This window comes from Oxyura jamaicensis, chromosome 2 (assembly GCF_011077185.1).
Source record: "Oxyura jamaicensis isolate SHBP4307 breed ruddy duck chromosome 2, BPBGC_Ojam_1.0, whole genome shotgun sequence".
Taxonomy (NCBI): domain Eukaryota; kingdom Metazoa; phylum Chordata; class Aves; order Anseriformes; family Anatidae; genus Oxyura; species Oxyura jamaicensis.
Window position 1 is genome coordinate 125844916 of NC_048894.1, and position 18647 is coordinate 125863562.

Sequence of the window (18647 nt, forward strand, 5' to 3'; positions counted from 1 at the left end):
GATCCATTGATCAGTCCAGAACATGTAGCCTGAAATTCACTCATAGATTTTTATATCTGAAAAGATTTTTCTAACATTTCTCTGAATTAATCTAAGAAAAACTGACAGAAAATTGCCTTTTAAAGTCAACACAGCCTGTCTTTGAATTTCAGTCAACTGAAAAAAACACTAGTTTAATAAGGAACAACACCTATCGATTTCAATTAATTACACAGAATATTTAACCATATTTCTATTTCAGTTTTGCACAGCACAAACTACAGTAAGGTGGGAAGTCTGAAAAAAAATGAATTTGGACAACTTAGCTCTTTAAGAAGTTCTCTCTGCTTGCTTTAGAAAAAGATGATGGAAATTAATAACTATGAAATGCACTCAATAGAAATAATTATCATGGTTTTGGCTGGGCCAGAGTTAATTTTCTTCGCAGAGGCTTACACTATGCCTTGTTTTGGATTTTTGATTAAAACAGTGGCAGTAAAACACTGATGTTTTAGCTGTTGCAGAGCTGAGACAAGGACTTTTTTTTTTAGCTTCTTATGCTGCCCTGACACCAAGGAGGCTTGGGGTACGCAAGGAGCTGGGCGGGGACACAGCCAGGACAGGTGACCCAATATGACCAAAGAATGTCCCATACCATATGGCATTGTGCTCAGCAATAAAAGCTGTGGTAAAGAAGAAGGAATGCGGAGACATTCAGAGTGATGGCATTTGTCTTCCCAGTAAACTATTACACACAACGAGCCCTGCTCTCCTGGAAGTGGATGAACACCTGCCTGCTGATGGGAAGCAGAGAATGGAGTCCTGGTTTGGCTTTGCTTTGGAGTAGCTTTTGCTTTACCCAGTAAACTGTCTTTATCTCAGTCCATGAGTTCTCTCATTTTCACCTTTCCAATTCTCTCCACCATGCCACATGGGGACAATGAGAGCAGCTTTGTGATACTTAGCTGCCTGCCAGGGCTAAACCACAACAATAATGTACAAAGTCTAAACCAGCTACTCCATTATTTCATTAAAGGAGTTTCACAGGTTAGTAGCTATGAGAGACTGTTAAATTAAAATATGCAGAAGCTTTTACCAATTAACATTTTGTTAAACAGTAAAATACTTAGTACAAATTTAATGAATTCATTATTCGTGTTCTGAGAGTGTCTAGCGCATTACCGTAATACGCTTATTAAATTTTAAAAAATGTTTCATTCTCTAGATAAGAAACAAAAGTTCAGAATGTTACTTGGAACAAATTGTGAAAGTGGCACAAGGGAACTTTCCATGACATACTTTTCAATTTAGTAGCAAAAATTAATATATATATACATATATATATACTTACTGTGTAATTGAATTTTGTACACTCTTTTCATTTAGAGTCATTCCTGGAGGTGGATCATTTTGCAATGCCAATAGCTCTTTTTGTAATCTTTTCTAAAAAGAAATTGTACAAAATAAGTTCAAATATTAAATGAAGCTCAAAAATTAGCACATGCACTAAAGTAAGTTTTGAATCAATTACTAAAAGGTAAAATGAGTTTTATTTAAAAAATTAAATCCAAAGTGAAATTGAAAGGGGAGAAGGAAAGGATCCTCCCCAAGAAATTAAACTGAAAATTCACAAGCTTTATATAAGCTTAGCGTTTTTTCATTATAATTTTTTGTAACATTGACAACACTAAGTGAAGCGCTGTTGCATTATGAACTACACAAGAGTATTAAGGATTTTGTCACACTTATAAAGATATCTATCACAGCTCTACAGTTAGCTGTAAACGTTTCAAACTCACCAGCTAGCATTGGATAATTCTCCAAGACCTTAAAAGAACTCTTCCTTTCTCTCTCTCATTTAAGATGCTTATATTTGGCATCTGTGCAAGTATTTTCCTTGTTCCAAGTCATCCCAAAGGACAGAAAACAAAACTAAACAGGATTATGTTGTTTTGTAGAGCACAAACTATTTTATAACTAAAATATCTTCAAATCTCCAGATGTGTAATATTTAGGGAAGAGTTATACCAGTAGCTCAGGTAATTCTTACTTCTTTTGACAGGGATAAATTAGTAATTACAACCATTTCTACAACAACAGAACTGTTGCTTATAATTTATGTTATGAGGGATACACAACCTGTGTGAAGTGTTACCACTGGCCATGCTTTCAAAGTGCATTTTCTCTATAAACGATGCTAAGGCCCCCATAGCATCTGTACAATTCACCAACAGAACAAGAACCAAATTAGAGTCCCGGTGTTCAATTTTTGTTTTTTTTTTGCATAACGTCTGAGAAAACTTCAGATAGAATCACAGAATTGTAGGGGTTGGAAGGGACCTTGAAAGATCATCAGGTCCAATCCCCCTGCCAAAGCAGGTTCCTTAGAGCAGGAACACAAATTGTTATATTTTTTATACACAAACCATATTTAACACCGCTAACATGAATTAAACCGCAAAGCTCCCAAACCATTTTACAAACCCTCAATTTGAATGGCAGGAATGTTTTGAAGTCAGTTGTCTTTCTGATACTTTCCAAGACCATTGACACATAAACCTCAACCGATATGCCTGGTCACACAGATTGTCATACGGAGAAGTACTTTAAAAGTTCGGAGATGAGAACCTTAAGCGATAAAGAAAATTCAAAATCTTTCCCTTAGGACCTTTGGAAATGTTAGGCAAAAACAAAAAAAGAACAAATGTATAGGAGAACAGCAAAAGAATCAGTAGATCTATTTACTTATACGTGTAGACCAACTACACAAGTGTCTTTATAAAGGAACATAAAATCCATTTTAAAATTAAGAACACCCACACTACAGTACTGGTATCTGATCAAACAGCAATTTGAAGAGAAGCAGTTTTGTTTGTTCTACATACTACAGAAATTTCTGAATTACCATCACTTAAAATATCAATTGAAGTTTTGATCTGTGTCTCTTTTCTAAATTAACCTGCTTTTCTGTATAATAGTGTCAGCCATTCTTTCATTCACCTCATCAATGCAAAAATATTCTCTCCAACTGCTTTGCAGCTTTTCAGCTCTCACATCTAATATTTATGCTTCTTTCTACAAGAACAGTAACCCAAGGGAACGGAGAGTAGAGAAGAGGAAATAAATGTATACACAGTCAGCAGAGCACCACTGAAATGACCCATTCCTCTGATCTTCAGCATCTGCCATTACCTTCAAGGGGACCTGTCCATTAAAAGTAAATAATATATATGGACAGTACATTGTCCATCAACTACAATACAAAAATATAAGATCCAAAAGTGTACCCTAGAGATACTCATTATTTACCTAACCAGTAAACAAAATTGTTTGTCTTTAGAAATGTAATACTCTCCAAGTTAACCAGCCCAAACAAGTATCAACAGAAATTCAGCCTGATCTGTATTCACAGCTCTCATTAAGAATATCAATAAAATATGTTCAGGTTGTTACCCTACAAAGATGAAAAGAGCACGTTCAGCAGAAAACTGACATGTTATTTGAATATTCAGCCACAAACTCAGTAAAATGTGTTTGCCCAGAAAAGCAAACCTGCAACATTACTAGCATGCAGGAAATGGGAACAAGCTTTAGCCAAGAAACTTACTGCTTTTAGACAAGGGCATCCAAAACCAAAAACTGACTGTCCCTACCTATCACCCTGGTGTGTTCTGACTAGCAGGAAGTTCCTAGGAATAGCTTGTCTGGAAAGGCAGGAAGGGGATTAGGGAGGATGTCAAGAAACCCATCACTCTTCTGGACTCATTCTTCATTCAGAAGAACCTCCCAAACAAAAGCAAGTATCAGCAGAAAGCACTATTCCCTGCAACCTTACCACACCGCCTCTAACTGCTCTCAGTTATCAGCTCTGTTCTCCATTATACTTTGCCCTTATGTATTTCATGTATCCCAACAATGATTCACTTGAGGTCAGGAGGAAAAATAAAAATATAAAAGTGAAGAGGATCTCGCAAGATCAAAAGCTCAAGACGCTGTCCAGTGCTCTCTAGAAACTGGAACAAAAGGGAATCGTGGCTTACTAACCAGAATTCATTCAACTACTGACAAACTGTTTTAACAGGGGGGCAAACTAGTATGTAGAAATTTGTCTTTTAACCGGCCTGTTTGGTCAACTCATTCCAGTGTTGGACTACCCTCATGGCATGGCAAGTTTTTTCTGTATCCTATTGGAACACCTCATGCTTCAGTCTGCCTGCTACCCCTTGTCTTCCTGCTGTGCATCTCAGAGGAGTCACGTTCTGTTTTCCCTGCACCCATCAGGTCACTGCAGACATCAGCACGATTTTCCATTTGCCTCTCTTGTGAGGGCTGAGCAGCCTCTTGCACGTCGTGTAGCTCAGCCTCATCACCTCAGGAGCTGCGTGAGGTACTCCCTCCAGCACACCAGGCCCTTCCTGTAGCAGAGCTTCTGATGGATGGCACTCCAGACATGGTCTCCAGTGCCAGGGAGGGGAAGAAGCACTTTCATCACGCTGCTGCCTACATACTTGCACATACAGCCTAGGATGCAGCTAAAGGCAATCAGAAAATCTTGAGGATACACTCCCAAAGCTACCATGGAGGACTGCTTTTTTAATTCTCTCTTACCACAACTTAAAATAAGTTGTCTCACGTAGCATCTCATTAATATCAGCAGTTAGATCTAGGGTTTTTTTTGTTTGTTTGTTTTTTTAAATACACATTTAATTGAGGCCCTCGAGGCCCGCATTCATACAGTTCAGTTGGGAAATTGAGCTCCTTGTTGTCACAGCAATTCAGAAAATTTCCAAAGTTTAAATGCAACAACTTGAAATTGATTCCTCTTCAGTGATTAGAATTATTTGTGCTAGCTGACCAAACACATTTCAAAGACATTGATTTCCTTAGAGTAACACCAAGCCTAAAGACTACCGTATCATCATGCAGAAAACTAGAACCCTGCACTGGTAGCAATAGTCATTTAGTTACTTTATTCTGTTGTTATTTCGTTGTGTTCAAAAGACTGATATACCAAGCACACACACATTACACACAAAAGGCACCCTGAAACTAAGGTTCTGAAGTTAAACATTTGGAAAGGGATGGTTTCAGAGGGAGAGATTTCCTTGTGTTTTAAATCGATAAATATAGGAAACTGCTTTTCAGGCACAAAATTCTTAACAATTAGGGGTGGCACACATAGTGGGACAAAGGACACTGGATTAACACTTCTCCGATCTTGGTGATCTTGTTTATAGAAACTTAGGGCTTGCTGACACCTTCGGGAAGTCACCTCTTCATCTTTCTAACAGAACGATGGATCAAAGATTTGTAAAATATCCCTGCAGTTAAGCCTTTAACATTTCCCATACCACCCTATCTCTGCCTCTTTCACTGCTTTTCCAACTGGAATAGTTTTCTTTGCAGTAACAGATCCAGGTGTGTGAATTATGCCCAATCACTTCTTTTATTCTTCATGGAGACAGAATCCTTTGACTATTTTCAACTTACTTCTGTCCTCGCCCAATCTTCCCTAAACTAAACCCATGTAACTCTCTCAGCTTCCTCCCACCTCCAAGTCTCATTATCTGTGCATTTCATTTGTGCTGCTCTCTGACTCCTTAACTACATATATATTTACACACCACACAGAAGAATGTTTCGTCACTATCCTTCCGTGCCATATCACAGATCTGCTTTTTCTTTATAGCAGCACAGTGCTTTTTACATGCTTTCAGTCTGCATTCTGTACTGGTTTGGGTTGGGACAGAGTTAATTTTCTTCGAAGTAGCTCCCGTGGTGCTATTTTTTGGATTTGTGATGAAAAACAGTGCTGATAACACACTGACATTTTAGTTGTCGCAGAGCAGTGCTTGCACAGAGCCAAGGTCTCTTCTGCTTCTCACACTGCTGTGCAGTGGAGAGGCCAGGACTGCATGAGCAGCAGGGAGGGGACATAGCCAGGACAGCTGACCCCAATGACCAAAGGGATATTCCACACCATCAAATGTCATCAGGGTTAGCAATTAACAGCTAGGTGAAAGGGGGGGAGGGGGGGGGGAATGTTTGGAGTTGTGGCTTTCGTCTTCCCAAGTAATCCCCACACAAGATGAAGCCCTGCTCTCCTAGAAACAGCTAAACACCCACCTGCCAAAGGGAAGTAACAAATGAATTCCTCACTTGCTTTGCAGGCACATGCAGCTTTTGCTTTACCTATTGTCTTCATCTCAATGCGCAAGTTCTGGGTTTACCTTTCACATCACACGATGGAGTGTGCGAGCAGCCACGTGGGGCCGGGCTGCCTGCTGCAGTTAACCCAGCACAGCATTCGCTCCCTGCTGCACTGGTTAGCCTGATACTCCCTTATGCTTCTTCCCTCTCCTTCCCCACTTAAATACACTGTACCTTTCTCTCCTGAAAGCCATTTTGTTGATTTTAATCCTCCTTCAGTTGAAGCTTCTCCATTTGTTGTCACTTTCATATTTTGTGAGAACACTTGCACGCAGCTTGGATGATCAGGATGTAAGAAAGCATGAAAGCCGACGCAGACTTGCCCTCAAAAAAACCCTCTGGCAGGTCTGCTCAGCCCGAAGGAACAAAACACCCTTTCTCAGTCAGACTCTCATGTGAAACAGAACAATTTTGCTACAATCAAACTGCATCTGTGATACCTTGAGATACCTCTGTAGTTAACAGGACAAAAAAACACATTAATTTATATCACAGTTTTCTTGTTGGCTCATTCAAAGGCCAAAGTAACACAAGCAAAAAAAATATTTGCATCATCAGAAAACACCTACTGCTCTGTTTTCACAGTAGTTACTACACAGCAAAAGAGGAAACCATGGTAGTTCAATACAATTTGCTCTAAAAAAATAGCTAAAATGGATTTCCTATTTATGTACAAGTTAATTGTCTATTTATAGCCTGTAGGTATCAGAGACCATTCAGTTCAGCAATTTCCAGAAGCCACTTTTTTTTATAGGAAAGCAGAAGAATAAAAATAGTATTTACCATCTGGAAACTCACTCAAAATAATTGCCAACAAAGCAACTCAGAATCAGTTGCTTAAACACTTAAAAACAACAACAAAAAACAAACACACAAAAAAACAAACAGCTGAATGCTAGTGGCAGACATAATATCCAATACCAGAAAGCTATTAAATCTGTCCCATTTGTTTGCCATGATTTACTGCCTCGTTGTTATTAAGTATCTGTCATCTGTTCTTTGCTTTCCTTTTCCATTAACAGACTCATCCCTTTCTTCATCTTTCTTTTAGCTGATTTACAAAAAACTTTCTTAATGATTTTTCAAATCTATTAATTTAAAACAACAAACCATGGGTAGATTTCACACTTACATGCTTTCCCCTTCCTTTTATATGGAGCATTAAGAGTGACAACTTATTTTCACTTTGTTTTGTACAAAGTCTTTTCAATCTTCAAGTCACTAAATAGCTCCTCACGTAGCCACACACAGTCAAGTTGCTTTCAGCCTCTCCGCCACCTCCTGCCAGTCAAACTACAAGACAGCACAGCCACTCACTCCCACAATAGCCTCCATCACTCACTCAGATGATTCTATACACCTATATGCCCTTGGGATCACTGCTTGCTGTATTGTCCTTTTCAATATCGTAAGACCATCATTCCAATGCTTCTGCTACTCCACCGTAGGATTTCATACAGGCATTCCCTCCCTGCTTGTCCACTTCTGATTTAAAACAACTGAGAAAGAAAAATCAGACCGCAAACATCAAGTTACACAGGCAATCTTAATTTGAGCTCTTCCTTATTTTTGAGATGGAGGATTTTATGCTAAACAATGTTTTAATACAACTTCCAAGTAAACTAAAACTAAAAAGTATGAAACTGGTCCCGCATTCACTACCTAGAGGGAGAGGGATGAAGAGAGCACGAAGATCAGAAACCCAAGACCGGGTAACACCACAATCCTTCAATTAGGATGACCAACTGCAAGACAAAGAGTAACAACACAACCAGCAGTTTACACAAGTGTTTTCATGAAGGTGGAAGCCTTTGAAACCACGATTACTAAATTCACCTACCTCGACAGGAAAGGGTGATTCAGGGATGAAACCAAAGAATACAGCTTAACAATGATCCAAACATCAATTCCAAAGGAAAGCTTACTGCAGTGGCTGAGTTGCCTGACATAGCAATGGCTTGTATCCTACAGCTAATTCTGTCAAAAGGGATTCGTGCAGCCCGCTCTGATATCCTCCACAGATTTTCTGAAGCGTGAAGCTCCTCAGACTTCTCAAAGAATATGGAGCAAAGAACAAAACTAACCAGGTGTCAGCACAGCAGAATTCCTGCCAGCTCCTCACAGAGCTCACAACAAACTACCATTTTAATCCAGAAAGATGGCAGCCACTGTCTGTTACAGTTTGGGTTTAAATACATCCCCAAAGCCACCTCTGCAAGGCAAAAATATACAATTGTCTTTATCAAGTAGGGTACACATCTCTCTTTTCTAGTTCTGGATCTGGTGTGGTAACATCTCAAATGCCACAGCTAAACTTCTCATTTGTATTGATTCACACACAGAATCACACAAAGAAGCAGAGGCAAGGCATATACAAAGATGCAACGTGAAATCGTGGACAGGGTAGAGGTTTAGAACAGAAGATTTGGAGGTTGATGATGCGAACATTTCAGAATCCATCTCCTAGAATCAGACAGTTTGGTTACTGTGCACCCTTAAGCCAGATGTTATGTTACAAACATCTATTAACAGAATCAAAATTGCTTCACTGGTCTCACAAGGAAATAGCCTGTATTCCTAAAGCATACATGACAATACCCCTGTCATATTCCCCAAGCCGGGGATCACGTTTCTGATTCTACCACAAATAAGGCTCACACCCAAGGCAGACAGCCTTTAACCCCAATTTCCTACAAAGCAACAGGGCACTCTAATTCATCCCCCACCTCCTCCCATCATGAAAACTTGCCTAGCTCTTGTAGATATGTAGAAAATACCTTTCTCAACACCTTTAAAACAGAGCATCACCATCATCAGGTGTCTAATTCCAGTTCTAAACTCTCACAACAGCTTTGCCCTTCCCTTAGAAAACTGGAGCCTAGAAAGAGTTAAAGCATAATAAAGCTACATGCAAAAAATATGTATGCTTACAGCCAAAAGTAAGGTACCCTTAGCTATAAGGGTCACTGCCAACTATGAATATGTACATGCTGTTGAGAGCTACTAAGGCAGCCAACAAACACTGTTTTGGTTAAGGCACTGTACTGCGTAACTGGAGTAGGCAAAGCACATGCACTGTTACATTGGCCTTGTCAATTAGCAGGAAAATATTGATGCCATAATGCAATCAAATTTGACTGTGTGCCCATAGTCCTGGCTTATTATATCCTCAGAGCTGAATATACTTCATAAAGGTAAATGATACACAGAAAATAAAATTGAAAGAGAGCTCAGTGCATATATTCAGGCATCTTATCTTTGCAGTTCTTGAATATTCTACTTTCTGGTGTTTCAAGAAATGTTGCATCAGATATGCAGTGTCTGAAATGGGTAATCCGAGAGCTAAATAATGAGTTGCCTTAGTAAGATACTTTACCTATAAGCAACCTTTCAAATGGACTTGAAAATTTAGGAATAGAGAAAAGTGCTGAGCTGATTGAACCAAAAGGAGATTCAGTACAAGACCAGATATATTAAGGACAGTGATAAGAGGTTGGTAGAAAACAGTTTGTAAGGGGAAAGCATTTTTATTCTAGTAATAGAGCAGAAACCAGAGTGGAAAATGTGTAAACAGAGAGAAGAACAAAGAAAACAAGAGATAGAACAGCAATTATAAAATATCATGCACTAGGAAGGATAAGTATCCAAAATATCTGCTCGTCAATTTTGTTAGAAACCTATTTCCAAACACTATTTTCATTCCTTCTCTTTGTCATGATGATATACGGAAGGAGCAGCCTTCCAAGGCCGTGCCTTCCTGAACACTGTGAATTCAACTCTTTATCTAGTTCGGAGATCTGCAAGGAAGAAAAGCTAACTCATAAATAGGAGTTAAAAATTAATCCCACAGGGGCTCCAATCCTGCTGCATGCTAGTCAACGCGCTGCATCCCAGGGAGACCCAACAGTATTTCTTCAGTGACTGCTAATGATTCTCTTGCACATCCAGAGACTTAAGTGGACCTAGCAAACTGCTAGCACAAAAGCACTGACAGGCCTAGCCTTGATAGAGCCTTGCCAAAGAATTTACATTTCCCTTATGAGCCACTAGCTGTCACCTCCTCCCCCATTCCAGTTACTAAGTGCCTCACAGAAACATCCTTTCCGATTTGGGGAAGTTTTTATATCCGGGAGATGTCCGCAGAGATATCTCCTTCATGAATGGAGGCAAACGGTAACCTCATACCAGAGCAGGAGCTGTCACTAGGCTGCAACACCAGCGCTGTGACAACACCGTCACGTTGCTTCCTAGCATATCTGTCACAGGCCTGCTAGGACAACCTCCCAGCCTGAGAGAACAAGACCAGGGACAGCTCTGTTTTCAGCATTCTTGTCCTTTCCTTCGCACATTTCTTACTGAAAACCATCTCAAATTTCAAGACGTATGGAATTCTAAACACTGGGTAAATAGCCCTGGTTGTCAGACAAAACAAAACAAAATCTATAGAAAATGCATTATTAGCAGCACAAGTCTTGCTGCAACTGATTCCATGTTTCTATTATTTCAGTATTCAATTCCTGAATAGACACCTAAATTTAAATACCAAAAGACTCTCAAACAGAAGAGAAACAGGTAAAGATTAAAAATGCTGATTTCTAAAAAGAAACATCTACTAAGGTCAAGCAAACAACAGAAAAGATGAAAGAGACAGTTCCTAAAAAGCTCTGTTTCCTAATAAGCAGCTGATTCAAAAAGCCCCCGCAGAGCATATTCCATTAACCAGGTAAAATCATTCGGCCCAGACTCTCCAGCACACAAACCATCCAGATCCTTGACTATCACAATCCTGGGAGAATTTTTCCTCATCATTGGAAATTTACTTATAGTAAATTTTAATCAAGGCCCAAAGGAGGAGGGAAGAGAGATCAATTGGCTGGATGCGCCCAATTAGAGCTTCAGCAGGACACAACAAAACTGCTTTGCAGAATAGTATGTCCATAAAAAATAATGCCAGGATTTGAGTTGCGAGAATTGTTTTTCAGTTTTGTCTATTTTTGGCTGAATATCAGGTTTTCAATCTGTACTCAGAGTGCAGAAGCAGATTAGTATCCTCCTCCTTATTTCTAATAAAACATGTTAACATCTGGCAACCCAGTTCTACAACATTATTTTCCCAGACCAATCCGCAGTTCAAGTCCCCAGCATCAGGCATTTTGTGTGTTTCTCTCTTTTTCAGGGAGCCTAAAGGCAGCGCAGGAAGCTTTTTAACGAGCTACTTGTAAAGAAGTTCCCACCAATAAAGGTTTGTTGTTCTGAACGTTCTAAGGTCTCACTAGGGTTGGGTGGAGGTCGTTGATTTCTCAGTTCACTAACCAGGAGACTAGCCTCACACGCTCCATCCTAAGATACTCTAAAATAAAGCACGAAATACTGTGAGGTAGGGATTTCTCAATATTTGACTGGAAGGTCAAGGCCACGCAGAGTTCTTCTAAAGGGCATTGACTTCAGGTCACTAAGAGGCAAGAAAAACCTGAAAACAGAACTGCAACACAATTAAACAGACACCAATAACCGCACACACAAAACCACTCTGCACACCACAGTCTGAAAAGCTTTTTCCAGATAATCCCATTTTTGACAGTAAAGCTGTCATTTTAAAGCAAATTAAGTGAAATCCACTAATGAAGAATAAAATGAACCCGACAGCTAGTAATCTGCTTTTTCAAAGGATTCTTCAGATGTAACAATGGCCAGCACAAGCCTCAGACAGTACTAACAAGTCAAACACAAGTAATTCAGTCTTTTAAGGACAAGCGTCTGACATCATTTAAACTGCTTCAGCTAAAGCAACGAATTCAAGATAACAGCAAGGACTGGCATAATGAGGGCAACCATATGTCTACCAGGGAATTTCTCATCCTCACAGAGAACGTTCCAGAGGCTGATAATCGAGATAAAAAAATTGTGTGCTGACAAAATACCTTTTGGGAAGAAAAGGAAGTAAAAAAAGTCAGAAACAGCAAACCAACAAGATTTAAATATTCATCTACACCATACCCCTTTAAATACTCATCTAAACCATACCCCATACCATTTAAATTTAGGAAACCTCAATGCATTCAGTTTCTTTGTCCCTTCTCCTTCTTGGCCACCGATTTCTAATCAAGAAATAAAATATTTATGTAAACACATGGCACAAAATTCAATGAAGTGTTTTATTCCAGCAGATTTTAGAGACAGTATTTGCTATACTCCAGTAAGCTTAACAAAATGTATTGACATATATACAGGATCTTTTTTTCTTGAAGCTGATCAAGCAGTATTTAAGTTGAATATAAAGATGACAACTCTGATTTTATCACCCAAAAGAGTTTTAAAAATAACTGTGTGTGAAAGGATGAATAGCATTCTCAACAACATCATTAATTACCACCACCAAAACAAAAGTTTCAGTAATTCCTGCTCTCTCCCACTGTTACTTTCTGTCCTTTCTCATTTAACTTTTTAATACTGGTGCCAGGGAGGCAAATGGTGGGTTCCACCTCCTTCTCACCCCCAACACCAATCCTGGTCCTTAAATTAAGTGCTAAAGGACAGATGGGACAACCTGCAAGAGCTTGTACAGATTCCAGAAGACTTTTTGAGACTTCTCATTCTACCATGAAAGGTTGCTTAGTGGCTCTTCTTTTGCTTTAGAAGACTTAAAATGTATTTGTAATTTGCTTTTAATTAACAAAGTTTTAGCAGATTTAAATTGTAACATTTCCTTTTCCTCCCTTCAAAAGGAAAAAAGAAAACAACCCGAGTTCCCAGCTGTCAGTCCTACTTCAAAACAATGCAAAATTCATGAAATTTTTGCCTACAAATCCAGAGCGAAAGAAAGACTTTCATCCTCGCCACCACCACACCAGGAAGAACTTCAGCCTGCAAAAGCTTGCAAGCTTCTTCTTTGGTTGTCAAACAAGGCTACATCAGAGACAAGAGCATTTGGGTTTGTTGCACCCAACCGTAACAGATAAATTCAACAGAAGTTGGGCCTCATCTCTGTCATGTTAATAGTGGTAATTTAATCCCATTATCTCCCACAGTATTCACCAGTATAGCCTATACCTTTATATTATAGAAGTGAAGATCCTTTAGTCTTAAAGCCTTAGCTTGAGAGCATTTGACCAAACAATTAAAGAAAGTGCTTGATTCACTACCTTGTGCACGTTATTTGAGCTAAGCTGCTTTAGCTTATTATTTACAAGCTCCCAGAGCTTTCCAAGGGTACGGCTTAACAAGACAGCATTCCCTGGCTTTTGCAAATCTATTGTTTTCTCTTTTTCCCTTCTCAGAGCTTGAATAGCTAGGCCTAAAAGCAGGAACAGCGCATTATCAAGATGAGCAAGAAATATCTACAATCAACTGGGATAACAGTTGTTTCCAGTAAATATCTGCCTGTTCCAATTTCCCTGATTTAAATCATACATGTGTGGATCAGATAGAAATATTCAAAATTACCAGGTTGAAAGCCTTCATGGTTTTCCATATTTTAGCTATAAAGTTGGCCTATTTGGAAGAAAAATCTGCTGATACCTGTACATTTAGGAAAAATAAAGTCTGCCACTCCTTTCTTTCTATGAAGTGAATTCTTCTGTTCTAGACCCCAGGTTCTGCAGCTGATGCACAGTACAGCATTTCCCAAAGTATTTTATAAAGGCAGATGCAAAAAGTGAGACTCCTTAGGGCCTAAAGCCATGACTCTTATTTTATTTATCTTCACTGAACTAACAGCTGCAAATTTGAAACTTCACTGGATTTTTCAACTCACCTCAAAAGTTAATTAAAAAACAAGATTAAACTCATCTTGGTAAAACAAATATAAATTCTGTATTATCTCACCTCACTGTAGCATGGCTTATAGCCAAAACTAATACACTACGTACCGGTACAGACTGATAACTGAAGGTTACACAGAGGACTAACAACCACTTAGTGGACAGGAGAAATGTTATTTCCTCTCCACTCATTCTGGTCTCAATTACAATACATCCATCTTTCAGTTTTTAAAATATATATATTTTTTTGTTTTTTTAACCTTTCAATGGTATTTCACCAGACACCACTAAATGTTTCAAGTCGTTAGTAACTACCAGTAATCTCTTTGTGTTTGTATCCCAGAATTGACTGTGTAGCTACAGTAGCCACCCATTTTCTTTTTAAATATTTAATTCGACATAACACAAACAACATCTTGCACTGTGACCTTCAACAGCACCAAACACGCGTGCACCAGCACTGAAGTTCCAGTCAACTGAAAGCTTTACTTGATAAAGGTTTTGTTTTTCAAGTTTTATTATATAGATTTTAGAACTTCTCCATGGCCAAATTATGTCAAAGAGAAAATTATGTCCCAACTACTAAATAAAATTGCTGTCAATACTGAAGAACTATTGAGCAATAAACAACTGCCCTGAGAGCAGCTGGGAAGAGAACTTCCACTGGGACAAGAAGAGCAGGTGAAAAATAGAAACAAGGAAGCTTAGATGAAAGTGGGCATATTCAGAACATTTTATTTTCTTATAATGCAATTATACTGCCATTTTTTCTTGAGATCTCACTGGCTTGTACACAGTTTCCCCATCCCCTACCCCACTGATAAAAAAACACTAGGGTGAAACCTGTGGGCAGCTTCTATGTTACCACCAGCTTGTGTTTTGTGATCGAGCTGCTAGTGATCTCAACTAGCATGAATTCCACGTTGTCATTTGGCACAGTTATTTTGTTAAATGCCTTTTGTTGCAGGTATTTAGGTATTTAGGAAGAAACAAAAAATCTGTTGCTGAAACAAGACTTTTAATGTAGCGCTTTTTATTTTGACGTGAGCATGTGTTTGATGGTGGCCCACCAGCGGGCAGTTTTCAAGGGCAAAAAAAATGTCCTGATAACATAAAAGCATGCACAAACACAAGGCTAACATTCTACACTACAATCTTTGCTAAAGCTGTTTGTGTCATTAATTACATTACCCCTGCATTTAATCAGATTCAAATATCTGCATGTACAAGCCCAATGTGCCTAAATTAATGAAAAGACCAGAGGTTATTTTGGTGCTAAACACCTAAAACTCCCCATAGATGTGTTTGTGAAATCTGCTTAAATATATCCAGTCATAAGTCAGAATTTCAAGAAACTCAGTATTAGGAAGAGAGGAAAGGTAAAATAGCAGTAATTCAAATGTCAGCATTATAAAGTGAATCTTTCAAGTTTAGATGCAAGCAATTTGATACCTGTGGGCTTAAGGAAAGGCAGTAACTGAGTATATAACACCCACTGTACAGAAACAATGCATTTTTAGCTAAACTTCCTTGGTTCTGTTCTTTACCCACTCCTCCATTCTCAATGGAAGTTCTGTGTTCACAGCAGTCCTGAGAACAACTGCTTATTACTTAATATTTCTTCAGTATTTGCCACATTTTTATGTTAGCTCTAGCTTTAAGAGTAAGGATGCTACACCAAATTTTTGCAGGCAGCCCTTTCACTTGTTCTACAGTACTCACAGCTTTTCAGAATATTTCTTCTCCCCTTCACAAAGAAGTTACACAAGCTTGCACTTTTTCTGAGAAAAATCTTGGGGGAAAAAAGCTGCATTTGCCTAGAGGTTAAACCAACCCAATGACGAATCAGTCAACGCTTCGTACAACACAGTGATTAAAAAGCAAAGCACAGGATCTCATCAACATGGCTTCTATTGTTCTAGAAAGAGTGTTACAGAAAGCTACCATAACAAGCGTCTGTGCAGACAAGTCATAATAAACCTAAACCATGCACACAAAGGCTCATACTCCCAAGTTTTAAGTTACAACACATCAACTGAACCACAGTAGCTGTTCAGGTTGATCTTCATTGATATCAGCAAAAAGAGTTTTATTTGATAGTTTCAACACTTTCCTTTTAGGATGACTTCAAATATGCCAATCAAATAATTTTCCCTTAAGTTAATCACAGAGATTTTGGTGGATATGTAAAAACAAGGTCTACTTGACTGAGGGCATCACAATGTTGTAGAAATTATGGCATTTGAGTAGCTCAAATAAATTTTTGTCATTTCTGATGTATCATTTCTACTAGAAATATCAACAAGACTGCCATAGTGGTATAGTAATAAACTATTGGTATTTTACAGACTGCAATGAGTTGCACAAACATTTCAGACATTGGGTATAAAAAAACTGTATATAATCACTTTTTTTTTTTTTTAAGTGAGGCTACTTACATATTAAATGTTAGCAGCAATGAATATGTATATAATTTTGATTGATTTTTCCATTCAACAGCTTCCCTTGTAAAATGTTCTTCATGCTGAAGATTTGAACATTCTTCGACAGAAAAGTTCAGAGCTTTGAAATCTTGTTCACCAAGGAAGGTACCCAATCTTAGGAAACTTAATAATTTTACTAAAGTCAGTTTAGGTTTCCTGCTTATTTACAACAAAGGTTCCTAGGCAATTCCTTTTCCATTTCTCTAGTTTTTGAACACAGCATAAATGAATGTCTAAAACTCAGGAAAAAGTCATTATTTTCAGAACATTACACAATTGGTAGCCCATAAACAACAACAACAACAAAACAACTCCATAAAATTCCTCATCAAAATACAACAGAAAATAAAAATTAAAAAAAAAAAAAAAGGAAAAAGAAGTATGATCTTACGGCAAGTATTTCTAAAATGGAAGCAATTACAACATGAGAGTCACATTTTCAGGAAGAGAGTATTACCTCCGCACATAACTGATCTTTTAGACAACATTTGTAATTCCTGTGTCCTAAACAATGATTTTGTAATCATTATTTCCCTTTTACAAAGGGATCAACAGGAATGAGGGTGAGGCAAGCTGCAGAAGGTCATTTAATAGGCCAAACACAGAGCGTAGCCTTGGTTTATAAAGCCCCACAGACTGCCTCCATCAAGTTTCACAGCTGTCACTTCCTTATGGTTTTTTATGTAGCTTTATAAAAAGTTTCTACTTAATGAACGACTGTCTCAATTTTGCACTTGTGGAAATCTGAATGTTAAAAAAGGGATTACCGAAATGCATTCGACAGACTGAGCTGCTAAATCGAAGACACATCAGCCTGTCTAAACTGCTGCTAAATCAAGAACGTTCTGTACAGTGTGTTCAAGTGTGTTCAAGTTCTCGATCCCTTCCCATTTCAGTAACTCTGAAAGACGTACAATTTTTTTTAATGCCTCTAAGCTCTGCCAGCAGCATTTCTACCCCACAAGGCCCGGTGTTTTGACACTTTAACTCTCGTTAGCACTAAATCCAGGCTATCAGAAGAATTAATCTGATTGTTTGTATGCTCCTTCTGGGTCGTCCCATTACTCGTGACAAAAAAAAATACGAGTTATAGCAGATCGGAACGAAAAGAAGAGAGATTTGAAAAGAAAAACGAGAAGTGGGGGATCAACCGCATCTAAACGCGAGATGAAAATACAAATAATAAGGAGGTGAAGCGGAGCAGGTGAAAGAGGAAAAGCCAGGCCCACAGCCGCAAAGCCCAGCGCTCTTTTGTCCTGGGCACGTCCCGGAAAGCCCGGGCACAAGCCCTCCACGGTGCCCGAGCGGATCCTGCGGCTGCCATCCCGGCCCCTCCGGAGAGGTGGTCGCAGGCGGCAGCCGGCCGGCAATACCTGTCGGGCAGCAGCAGGCTGCCTGCACCCCGCCGGCCCTGCGGCAGCCCGGTGCAAGCACGCAGAGACAGGCGCTCTCGGCCCGCAGCTTCCCGGGGGGACACCCCCGGAGGCAGGGCTCGGCCCCAGCCCCCCTTCAGTCCCCTCAGCGCACCCCGCACCCCGCGCACAGGGCCCCGACCCCGCTCCCGTCCCCTCCCCTGCCTCTCCCCTCTGCCTGCCCCACTCTCAACCTCCCCTCACCCCTCCGGGCGCCCTCCAAGGGCCGGGCCGGGCCGGGCTCCCCTCGCTACCCCTCAGCGCCCCGCAGGCCGGGGCGCGGCTGGCGGCCGGCCGCTCACCTGCATGGACGCCATGATGGAGCCGCCTCCTCCTCCTCCCCCCCGCCCCGCCGCACCGCGCCGCGCCGCCGGCCCTCGCAGCGCCCGGCTCCGTCCCCGCCCGCGGCCGTCACGTGGTGCCGCCGCCGCGCAGGCGCCGCGGAGGGGGCGGCGCGGGCGGGGGCAGGGAGGGCGGTGAGGCGGGCCGGTGTTGGGCCGCCGGGCCTCGGGGGCTGCCCGTGGTTGTGCCGTGTGGGAGTCGTGTTTTAGGTGGGCGCGCGTTGGGATTCGGCGTTTTCGTTTCCTGGGATGGAATATGCCCTGTGCTTTGCACCCGGTGCTTGTGTGGTAGCTCTGTAGGTGAATAAAAACGCCCACCGGGAGCTACAGTCCGCGAATTAAGCACTTTCACAGAATCACAGAATCATCGAGGTTGGAAGAGACCTACAAGATCACCGAGTCCAACCTCTGACCTAACACAAGTCCTCCACTAAACCATATCACTGAGCTCTAGGTCTAAAC

General features: G+C 40.2%; 1 protein-coding gene across 1 annotated transcript in view; it reads right to left on the minus strand.

Moving 5' to 3' along the window:
• UBE2W (ubiquitin conjugating enzyme E2 W) overlaps positions 1–18268 on the minus strand; it is a 34425-nt gene extending 16157 nt beyond the window's left edge. Inside the window, exons 1-2 of the mRNA XM_035317835.1 lie at positions 18147–18268; positions 1331–1422 (exon numbers count right to left, since the gene is read on the minus strand). Of these exons, the coding sequence (XP_035173726.1) occupies positions 1331–1422; positions 18147–18161 (107 nt within the window). The 5' untranslated portion in view covers positions 18162–18268. The remainder of the gene's footprint in view (positions 1–1330; positions 1423–18146) is intronic.
• Between the last annotated feature and the right edge of the window lie 379 nt (positions 18269–18647).